Genomic DNA, 11613 nt, shown 5'->3' on the forward strand with positions numbered 1-11613 from the left:
TTGAGTGAAATGGTAAGGATTGAGTTTTCAGAGAATTCTAAGACTTTGAATAAACAATGTGGTGCAATCGTACAGCAGAATAAATCCAACACTTTAGGTCATTGGCCACTAGAGTCCAAAACAATTGATATCTCAATTACACTTCCATTTTCAGATCGAGCTTGCCAGTGTAAACCTGCGTTGGGCGCCAGATAAGTGGTTTTCCAGACATGGCTTCTTTCCAGTGGGCCATCAGGCCTTGAGTTCTCGATATAGTTGAAATGGTGAGGATAAAGTCCGGAGGGAAGCCCCTATAGAAGAAAGTATTAGCCATGCCTAGTGCAAATCTGTTGCCATGAAACTCACATTGCTCCGTATGTGAAAGCCGCGAACAAATCAGCGTTAGGCTTCAATCCTCGGGAAACGAAGTATTCATCCTCTTGTGCGATCCTGTTCAGCTCGAAAGCAACCTTCAACAAAGGGTCATTATCGATTTCTTCTTTTAGTGTCTCCAAGACGGCTTGGATATGTTCCGAACGTGGGTCAGTGACTTTATAGACACGATGACCATATCCGAAAAGGCGTTCTTTGCCTGACTTCACCCGATCAATCTTCGTCTGGCAATTGTCCACGCTTCCAATGTCAGCCATATCCTTGTAGGCGAATTCGATGGCACCACCGTGAAGTGGGCCGTACGATGCTCCAATACCCGAGATGATACATGAGATAGGATCTGGCAGTGACGAAGCGGTGAGGAGGACCGCTGCGGTCGAGCAAGTCATCTCATGATCAGCGACAAGAGACCACAGTCTTTCAAAGTTTTGCACATAGCGGGGATTAGGGAGTCCAGTTTCCTCTTGGACGTGGCCGCACATATACAAGAAGTTTTCAATATAAGTCAGATCAGATCGCGGCGACTTGAACTCGCGGCCGGTATGGTGGCAATATGCTACTGCGCTGACGATGGGCAACACACCCATTAGTCGGACTATTTGCTCATCTACCAAGGTGGGATTTCCGAGATAGAGATTCTTGGCCATGTGAGCGGGGATCCTGTCCATTTGAGTAGCTTGCACAGCCGCCAAACCCGCTGTCAACATGAGGGTCGTAGAAGCGGTTCGTCTTATGTTCATGTCAGATATTTTGATCTGACAAAAATTTCATCATTGACAAGATACTTACGGAAACGCATGGATGGTATCGATGACACATTGTTCAATATGCATCGCATCAAATAGCTTTTGTTGGAAGCCTGCTCCTTCTTCAGCTGTGGGCCAGAATCCAAAGACCATAAGATGGGCTGTGTCGATAAATTTCTTGTTGTTGGCAACGACGTCCGCGAGATCATAGCCCCGGTACTGAATTTTACCCCTCTTGCCATCACTAGGAAACTTGTCAGTAAAACTTTTTGCATGTCTTCCGTATGCATCAAAATGGTGTTACGAACACATAGGTGACCTTGCTTTCCACCACAGCCGTGTTTGTGAAGCCGGGGTCAAAGACTCGGATTCCATTTTCGTTCTGGTCGGCATAGTATTCGGAGTCAGGAGCTTTGATCTTCTTGAACTCATTGGCGCTGATGGCATTGTGGTGAATGGGAATCTGATAGTACTGTCCAGTACGTTCATCAATCACATGTAAAAAGTTTCTTGATATTGTCTTAGCAGAAGCTTTAGCATCGACGCTCTTAGCGGCGTCATCGCTACTGATAATGGCGGCGGGTGACATCGTGGAGACCTCCCAGGTATGAAAATATACAGTAATTCAATGTATAGATAGACGAAGATATGTATGCAGTCGAATCTGTCTTTCGTACAGTTATGTAGGAACGTTCCAGTCGATTAGTTGATGTATATATAAAATATACTCAAATCTAGTGCGCGCTAACGCCAGCGGCTGAATCAACGTCTCGGACCTGAATTTCCATCTACCGAATGATAGAGACTAGCTGAAACGGGGACATCGGGAACACGCGACCTACTAGGCATACAACCCATGTCAAATAAGAATGCTTTGTCGGTTAAATCTGCCTTCTCGGACATGTCATTGTCGAGACCGAAGCTATCGGTTGGACGGCGCCGAAAGCCAGTTTTGAGTAGTAACCTGCGTTATCAATAGAGTTAGCTATGTAAACATCAAAAGCGAACCAATGCTATCTCTGAGTACTCCTTGTGTCTATAAACAAAGATAAAGAGTCCTGATCTGCGGTTCTATTGTACAGAGCACTGGTAATCTGGATTCATATGTTAAGCAACCATGAAGCGAGAACTAGCAGTCTCGACCGAGAATCGGTCGGGGTCTCAAAAACAATACCTAACTCATAAACTACTGATCGAGTTACTATCGTGAGTACAAGAAAACTTTAGGTGAAGTGAGTGAGATCTGATACTAATGCGCAAGTGACTAGTCATCAGTTGGCCTCTCCTGTTCGATGGTAAGTTTCACCCCCCCGTTTCCTGCCCCTCTTCTGTGGAAAAGAACTAAGGCGAATTGAACAATTGAATAGGATTGAAACTCAAAAGGCCTTTCTACATGAAACTCCCATTATTGAACGTTATGTCGAGGTTGGACCCAGTCGGGTTCTGGCCAACATGGCCAAGAAACAAGCAGCAAAGGAACCACATGCCGACTCGCACACCATAACAAGGCAGTATCTGTCATCTAGTGAGAACCAGAAGGAGATATTCTACCAGTATGAAGCAGATGAACCGGAGAATGCCACTAACGTGGCGATGTCAACCACGAAAACAGCACCACCTGTTGAGAGTCCCGCTCCCAAGACGGTGACACAGACCAGTCCACCGGCAGAGGCTGCACCTGTCACTATTGTAGCAGCAGCCACAGTTGATGACATCCCAATGACAGCCACTGATATAGTCATTGCTGTGGTTGCGCAAAAACTGCGGAAACAATTTGATCAAATTCCCGTAACGAAATCTATTCAGGAACTTTCTGGAGGTAGGTCAGACAATGTGTCAATCCCGGGAAAAGAGTTACTGATGTGATCCTACAGGAAAATCCACTCTACAAAACGAAATTGTGGGAGATCTCGGCACCGAACTGGGTAGCCTACCAGATGGTTCCGAGGATATGCCATTGACGGCACTTGGTACAGCGTTAGCAGGTGCATTCAAAGGACGACCTGGAAAACAGGTTTCCAGTCTGATCTCCAAACTTCTCTCATCCAAGATGCCTGCTTCTTTCAACCAGCAAGCAATCAGACAATATCTCAGCTCGCGCTGGGGTCTTGGCCCTCAAAGACAGGACACTGCCATCTCATACTCAATCACACTCGAACCAGCCTCTCGCTTAACAAGCGTTGACGCTGCGAAGGAATTTTTTGACCAGGTTGTCCAGCGCTACGCTGCATTCGCAAATTTCTCCTTAACCGCCTCATCAGCTGGCCCATCGGCTGCAAAGGCATCGCTGGTAGATGCCGAAGCTCTGGAGGCAGCACAGAAAGAGCATCAAACCGCCCTCGCAGAAATTTATGAGGTTATTGGCAATCTCATAAAACGAAGGGAAGGCGAGGAGACCACAGAAACGAGTGACGATTCAGATGATTCACTTCGAGAGGCACTCAGCCATTGGACTTCTGAGTTCGGTGATGATATGTATTCCGGAACGAAACCCATATTTGATACCAACAAGATCCGTATGTACGATGCATGGTGGAATTGGGGTCGAGTGGCATTGATTGCACTGAAGCAGGAGCTTCAGATTGGCAAACCTGATTCCAACGATAGCAAAGATAGAATCCGTATGATTCTCAATCGATGGACATCGACTTGTGACGATATCTTGAGCACATTTTCAACGAACCATGGCTTACTAAATGATCTGAGACAGCCCCCAGCTTCTCTCCAGACACGATCGCCAGTATTCGTATACACCAAACCAGCGCAAGGCCCCCATACGAAGATCCACGAAAGCGGCAAAATGCTTTATGAGGAGGTACCCAGAAGAAGATTAGGCCAAAGTCGCAGTTTTGTTGATGTAGTCAACTATGGCTTGAAGGGGAGAACCTCTGAACTACAAAAGCCGGTCATTCAGCTAAAGCAGCAAATTGGTACCGAATGGAGATACAACAATCATTGGACGGACATCTACATGAACAATCTAATTACCGGGCAAACAAGTGGCTTGTGTTTCTCGGGGAACACAATCCTCGTGACCGGTGCCGGACCAGGTTCAATAGCTTGTGATATTGTTCGGGGATTGCTGGAAGGTGGCGCTGAAGTCTTCGTCACTACAAGCCGCGCACCCCCGGCTTCAACTACAAAATTCTTCAATGATATGTACAAGACTCATGGGTCCAAGGGCAGTAAGCTTACTGTACTGCCCTTCAATCAGGCTAGCAAACAGGATTGTGAAGCGCTTGTCAATTACATCTACGAAACCAAGGATGGATATCGAGACCTTGACGCTATCATTCCCTTTGCCGCTATTGGCGAAACTGGACAATTAGATGGAATTGACGCAAAATCGGAGCTTAGCCACCGGTTAATGTTGACGAATCTTCTTCGCATCTTAGGGCACGTTAAGCAGCAAAAGCAGAGCAGGGGTTATATCACCCGGCCGACTGCGGTTATGCTCCCACTTTCGCCGAATCATGGAACATTCGGTGGAGATGGTCTGTATTCAGAATCCAAACTAGGATTGGAAACTTTGTTCAACCGCTTTCATTCTGAAAGCTGGTCGGATTATCTTACCATATGTGGCGTGGTGATCGGCTGGACGCGTGGTACTGGACTAATGAATACCAACAACGTTCTTGCTGAATCCATTGAGGCCGAAAATGCCCTCACATTCAGCCCGGCAGAGATGGCGTTCAGCATTTTGGGCCTCATTCATCCGGATATCATGGCTGCAATGGAGAACGAGCCTGTTCTTGCTGATCTGAGTGGAAATCTCTCTGCCATTCAAAATTTCAAAGAGCTGATTTCTGGCATTCGTCAACGACTCTCGGACCGCAGTAGGCTTCAACAAGCAATTGTTGAGGAGGATGGTCGTCTCGACGATCTTTGCAGAGAACGCAAGTTGCAGAACTCTTCTAGCAACAGTACCATTTATCCACAGACACGTCGTGCGAACCTTCAGGTTGGGTATCCAGCACTCTCTGACTTTAGCACAATTACCAGCGCCCTGCCGAACCTGCAAGGGATGATCGATCTCCAAAGGACCGTTGTCGTCGTTGGTTTCTCCGAGTTGGGCCCATGGGGAAGCTCTCGAACCAGATGGGAAATGGAGCATGCTGGTGAATTTAGCACAGGTGGGATGCTTGAAATAGCCTGGATAATGGGCCTCATAGAGCACTTTGACGGCGATGTCAAGGGTTCACATTACGCTGGTTGGGTGGATTCTAAGACAAAAGAGCCGGTCCCTGATGCCGAGATTGCGTCCAGATATGGCAAATACGTCTTGGAACACACCGGTATTAGGACTATTGAGCCAGAGATCATGGAAGGATACGATCCCGATAAGAAGGAGTTTCTTCACGAAGTCGTCATGGATAAGGATCTCCCCACATTTGAAGCATCCAAGACGACCGCAGAAGCCTTTCAATTGCAACACGGTGACAAGGTTTCCATCACACCAATTCAGGGGTCGGAGGACTATCAGGTTAAAGTTAAGAAAGGTGCTAGGCTGCTGATTCCCAAGGCTGTCTCTTTCGATCGTAAGGTTGCTGGTCTGCTCCCAACCGGATGGAATGCAGCGACGTACGGCATCCCGGAGGATATCATCTCTCAAGTCGATCCGGTTACATTGTATGTTCTCTGCTGTGTCAGCGAGGCCATGTACAGTGCCGGAATTCAAGACCCCTATGAGATCTATTCTCACGTGCATGTGTCTGAGCTTGCCAACTGCATCGGTACAGGCGCTGGTGGTACTATGGCGTTGCGCAAGATGTATCGCGAGAGATATCTGGAGCACGCAGCAAACAGCGACATTTTCCAGGAGACATTCTTGAACACAATGGGTGCATGGGTGAATCTTCTACTTCTATCATCCACTGGTCCTATAAAAACCAACTCCGGGGCGTGCGCCACCGCTATCGAGTGAGTTCTTCCCCCCCCCCTCCCCCCCCAAATTTCTTCCTGTCATACACGCCACTATTCATCGGTGTACCATAATTTGAACTTATTGAGCCACTAACAACTTTCAGATCTCTGGATACCGGATGCGAGTCCATCTTGCTTGGCAAGTCGAAAATGGCATTAGTTGGTGGGACTGACGATTTCCGTGAAGAAGCTTCCTACGAATTCGCAAATATGAAAGCAACCGTGAATACGGACGAGGAGGTGCTTCAGGGACGAAGTCCTAGTGAAATGTGTCGTCCAAGTACAACAACTAGGAATGGTTTCATGGAGGCTGCCGGTTGCGGTGTGCAGATAATTACAACAGCTGAGATGGCGCTGAAGATGGGACTTCCAATCTACGCAATTGTGGCTCATACACAGATGGCTAGTGACCGCATCGGCCGATCTATCCCTGCACCCGGTCAGGGTGTCCTGACTGCTGCCCGCGAAGCTCCCGAAGCAGCAGAATCTCCCTTGCTGAATCTCGAATACCGTCGTGGAAAATTGAATGAAGCCATTCGGGAGATTGATTCCTGGCGAACTCGTCAATTGCAGCTTATTAAAACAATGCCAACGAATGAAATAGACGACATGCTACAATCTGTGGACAGGCTCAGGGATTGTAAGATCTCAGATGCTCGCAACTTGTGGGGTTCCAATTTTCGACAACAAAATCCCCAGATTGCCCCTATCCGTGCCGCACTCGCAGTCTGGGGATTGACGGTGGATGATATCGGCGTTGCATCGCTTCATGGAACATCAACGAAAGCAAATGACAAGAATGAGGCCAACGTGATCAACCAGCAGATGAACAAACTAGGAAGAAAGGCCGGAAATCCTCTCTTAACCGTTTCCCAGAAATGGCTTACTGGTCATCCCAAGGGTGCAGCTGGGGCCTGGATGTTCAATGGTGGAATGCAAGTGTTGCAAACAGGCATTGTACCTGGGAATAGAAATGCGGACAATATCGACCTTGTTTTGCAGCCATTTGAGCACCTTAGTTACCCATCCCATACCATCCAGACTGCAGGAATCAAGGCCTTCATGTTGACCTCATTCGGATTTGGTCAGAAAGGAGGTCTCGTGATCGGCATATCCCCGAAACTTGTGTTTGCCGCCATTACAGAAGAGGAATATCAGCAGTACAGACATACTGTGCAATCAAGACAGCAGAAGGCCGGCCTGGCGTTCAGTCGAGCGCTCATGACGAAATCTCTCTTCAAACCCAAGGCCGAATCACCATGGAAGGATAACGAGAATGCAGTTCTTCTAGACCCTCGTGCTCGCGCTTCTTGGCATACTGGAACGAGTGAGTATATTGTGACTGTTTGAAGAAGAATCATTGTTACTTTCGCCTATTCAAGGGAGGGGATAAACGGGATTGAGACTGAGATGGAGGATTGGAGGTTTAATCATGATATACCACTTACCTATGTTATCCAATTTGACGTATTGTAATTAGTTACTATAGACTTTGAAGTTTCGCAACGTTGAGCAAGCGATGAGTGCCATGTTAATTGTATCGGCGCATATACGTATTTTCGGTGGATACCTATTAGTTATCTACTCGAGACTTAGTTAGTACATTGCATTCTGGTTGATCAATTGCTGCACATTCATGTGCAATTTTACATTCGAAATTCATGTATGTTTCTGCACTGTTTCTGCACGAACTATGAGCTGTAATGCAACATTTCATATTTTGCTCGCCACTTCACTTCATTAGGCCACATGAACATAGATCCAATCATTTTCATAAAGTATGGTGTAAATAAATTGCTCTATATTAATAATATCAAATAATTCTATGAACCTTGCTCTAAATGAACCAATAATTTTATAGGTATGCGTCGCATATTAAAAGACATCTTCCTCCATTCTCCAGCCATCCACGACCAGACTTCTGTACATTTATTGCCCCTCTATTCCCTAAAATGACCGATCATCGCGTAGGGTAAATTTACTTTGTATCAGCGGTGTATCTTGCTCGAAGTTGTTCACCGTATCGATATGTTATCCATGGTAGAACACTGAATATCAGCGCTATAAGTGCAAGCATTGTATTGCCCCAGCCAAATGTCAGCGCATCGTAAAGCGAAGTTCCACTCAATGGTAAGAGAGCAGCAGCTAGACATCTAATGGGAGAGTTCGCTGCGTTGGCGCTCGCTGCATGGACGGTGAAAGCGTCTATAAGATATGTTTGTGTCACAACCTGTCGACGGTAAGTTTTCTATTTCAGTGCTTGTTCCATGGTTATTGGATGTTATTTTGATAACAGAGTAGACTTACCAAAGCTAAGACAGTTCCCACTCCCATCAACATGGTCCCGAAAATGGGAACAACCCAATAAACATGAAATTGAATGGCCCAGCCGTATATAATGAAGCCTACGGGAATGAAAAATGTTCCATATAGCAGGGGTATCAGGCGGAACCTAATATTGTTTCAAAAGTTAGTTTCAGATACCAGACCATATGTACGAGTGAAGAATAAGCGCTCACTCTGCTTTCGATCTGCCCATCTGCCGCTCTTTCTGGGCGAAAATCCGATCACTGTATCGACTCATCCAAACAAGCGCAACTAGCATGCCAATACCGATCCCGAAATACAACAACCCTGTAGTTCCCTCTCCAAAGCCGTACTGCTGTTGAAAAACAAAAGCGAATGAGGTGAATAAGATGTATGCATATCCAAGAACAAGGGCAATGTAGATAGACACCATGAAGATTACGGGATTCGTAAAAAGCATTCTCAGAGGTCGCTGGCAAGCTTCCATGAAAAGCTGCTTCTGGGGAACTGACGATTTGCCCTTGTGGTAAAGCAGCTTGTTGCCTGTTTCCTTTCGTAATCTTGCCGCTTTCCATTTGAGAAGAGTCGGAGGATGGGTCTCACGCAAAAAGATGAAGCCAAGGCATGTAAATGCTCCGGACTATCTCAACGAATGAACATCAGCCAGGGGGGTTGCAATGATACGCATGAACAAATAGAAGGTTCGACTTACAACAATTGTGAGCAGCCAGAAGATCCACCTCCACCCCACGCCTTGCGACACGTATCCACCTACTGTAGGCCCTATAACAGGACCAATCAGTTGGCCTAACACCATTAGGGTAGTAATAAGACCTCTGCTTTCTTTGGGAACAATATCAGCGATTGTCCCACCACCATTAGAGATCACTGCGGATCCGGCGATGCCTGCTATCAGGCGAAAACCAATGAGGGATTTTAAACTGGGTGCCCTGGCGCAGCCAACACTAGAAATAGAGAAGAAAAAGTTACTCAAATGGTAGATGAGGTTTCGTCCATAGAGCTCGGAAAGAGGCGCAAAGAGCAACGGGCCTGCTCCTACGCCAAGCATAAAAATAGAGATGCTGAGGGTGTCAAGTGTAATGCTATTCGAGTGGAATTCATCATGGATGTTCAAAATTGCTGGAGCCATCATCGATGAGGCAAAGGGGCTGTATAATACGCAACCATGTCAGTTTTTGGCTGTCCTGCAAACGTGCCAGGGGTAAAGGCAAATCGTCATAAGGAGAGAAATTTGCCCACATGAGTAGTCGCAGTACACTTAGGATAACGATTATCCATGATTTTCGCCATCGTGGCCAATTCATAGGATACTTGGGATCATCCGGTCCATCCCAATCGACCTCATTGGGGTCACGGCGTTGTCGATCATCTTGGTCTGCCGTCTTCTCTGCGGCCTCCAGGTCAGACGAAGAAGAACTCAAGTCAGAACCGACCGGGACGAATTCGACATCAGTGGTAAGCTTCTCTTCCCGCACAATTATAACATTATTCACGATTTGTTCTTCAACAGTTGTGTTGTCATCACCACTCCCACATGCACTATCACCCTCGTTGGTATCAACTGCAATATCATTATTGGGGAGAACACTGGACTCGCGAGTTGGTCGTTCAGAGAGATCCTGCTCTTCTGGCATGGCTATGTCCTTGTCTACCGACGGCATTTGGCCTGTAAAGTTTGTTTTGTTTCTTGTGATTGACACCCGGCGCCCTGAGATGGCATCCGGCATGTAAACCATATGTTTTTGCACAGTGGCCCCCAATGTTTCTGTGCATCAACTGAATGATGCTCGACACCGGGACTCCCGACGGTTACACTAAGCCGTAAGGGGTTTGTTGTTGGCGTTGAATCTAGAAGATTGTGGCTGTCGGCGCACCGGGCCCGACGCCCGGAGCGTGTACAGAGCCGTCTACCCCTGTCACCAGTCGGACCCGAAGCCCAGTTCAGTTGTCTACAACAGACGAATCTGATGTCCGTTATTGTCACATCTTTTACTGGTAGCTAGTTATACGTTGGATAACCCGGAGAATCATGGCAGCTTCTGATGAATTTCCCCTTTGCTCTGGAACCACAGCTTTTGGTCATTACGGTTCGTGATCGTTTAGGACTAGGCACAAACCGTAGCGAAGATACTAGTTAAAATGCTCAAAACTTTAACAAGTCCAATTGAAGCCGATTAGTTTTTATTTTCTAGAATAATAGGATGTTGTCTACAGTATAAACTACAAGGCAGCTTGACATGCGTAGTTCTCCTTTAAATAATATATTCAACTTTGACTAGCATACTGAACGAGTGACAAATAGTACCAATACGTTCTAGAATCCGAGAATACAACCACAGATATGGCTCGCCGATCAGTTAGCATACAAAACCAAGCATCGAACCTCAATGCTTCTTCGTGGGGGGCAGTCAACTGGGGTATTCACATCGTCAACTGCGGCGTGTGGTACACCGATTCCTCTTCCATCGTGGGAATCGAAATTTCTGAACAGCAATGCCTCGTCCGCACGCAAGTCCTTAACGTAGTAATAATCGAACCCATCGCGGAAGCGGAGCCCATTGATGCTATTCTTGTAGTTGTTTCGTGTCAGCACAACCTCTACATCGCGCTGCCAGTTCACTTTTGTGACATCGACAACAGCAAGAGGATACTGATATGCTGGGTCCCCAATCGGTTTCCACACGTTTACAATGCCCCAGTGGCCAGATGCAATCCAACGCGCGGCCTCTTCCTCGCCAAGGGCAGCCTTCAAAGAGCCTTCGGCAGTGCTAGCATCGTTGTCGATGTGGAAGTGTGTGACTGGCTTGCTGCTCACTCCCTTAGTGGCGTCCTGGTCCTGCATATTCTTTGGGGTTTGACGATGGCGCCAGTGGTATGGGACTACCTCAACGGCACCAGTGTGCTTTTTAACAAGTTCAGCACATTCAGGCCAGTATTGTTTCTCAACCACAGATTTGACCTCGGCTTTGTCCGAATGCATGAGGCTTTCTTCTTGGAGGTTGGAATTGAACGACACATACTCGACGCCTTCGACGTCAAGCTTCACTTGCGGTTGGTAGTCTCGCAAGTTGATGACTTTGAGCGAATGCTCGGTGCTCTTTACATTAGAGCCTCCAGCCGATATGTCGACAAACGCAGGGGCGCCATCAAGTGTGGAATGTAAGAAACTTCCGGTTGCCTGAGTTGTTGTTGGGACGAAGCCCGGAGCAGGCTCGAAGGGTTGACGAGCGACGACGGCAGCCAT

General features: G+C 47.1%; 4 protein-coding genes across 4 annotated transcripts; 1 reads left to right on the forward strand and 3 right to left on the reverse strand.

Moving 5' to 3' along the window:
- Nucleotides 1-136: 136 nt before the first annotated feature.
- Nucleotides 137-1707, reverse strand: EYB26_007409 (uncharacterized protein; the record flags this gene model as incomplete). The annotated part of the gene is made up of 4 exons (XM_054266678.1): nucleotides 137-290; nucleotides 346-1101; nucleotides 1162-1362; nucleotides 1427-1707. 4 exons carry the CDS (start codon nucleotides 1705-1707, stop codon nucleotides 137-139), a joined length of 1392 nt encoding a protein of 463 aa, XP_054122653.1.
- Nucleotides 1708-2235: 528 nt separating this feature from the next.
- EYB26_007410 (uncharacterized protein) lies at nucleotides 2236-7391 on the forward strand (the record flags this gene model as incomplete). Its single annotated transcript, XM_054266679.1, has 5 exons — nucleotides 2236-2324; nucleotides 2387-2413; nucleotides 2486-2937; nucleotides 2993-6038; nucleotides 6146-7391. 5 exons carry the CDS (start codon nucleotides 2236-2238, stop codon nucleotides 7389-7391), a joined length of 4860 nt encoding a protein of 1619 aa, XP_054122654.1.
- A 628-nt stretch (nucleotides 7392-8019) lies between these two features.
- On the reverse strand, nucleotides 8020-10030 carry EYB26_007411 (uncharacterized protein; the record flags this gene model as incomplete). Its single annotated transcript, XM_054266680.1, has 5 exons — nucleotides 8020-8271; nucleotides 8349-8493; nucleotides 8561-8988; nucleotides 9061-9517; nucleotides 9609-10030. The coding sequence occupies 5 exons, from the start codon at nucleotides 10028-10030 to the stop codon at nucleotides 8020-8022; spliced, it is 1704 nt and encodes a 567-aa protein (XP_054122655.1).
- A 692-nt stretch (nucleotides 10031-10722) lies between these two features.
- Nucleotides 10723-11613, reverse strand: EYB26_007412 (uncharacterized protein; the record flags this gene model as incomplete). Its single annotated transcript, XM_054266681.1, has 1 exon — nucleotides 10723-11613. One exon carries the CDS (start codon nucleotides 11611-11613, stop codon nucleotides 10723-10725), a length of 891 nt encoding a protein of 296 aa, XP_054122656.1.

Source organism: Talaromyces marneffei, chromosome 5, assembly GCF_009556855.1.
Source record: "Talaromyces marneffei chromosome 5, complete sequence".
Classification (NCBI taxonomy): Eukaryota; Fungi; Ascomycota; class Eurotiomycetes; order Eurotiales; family Trichocomaceae; genus Talaromyces; species Talaromyces marneffei.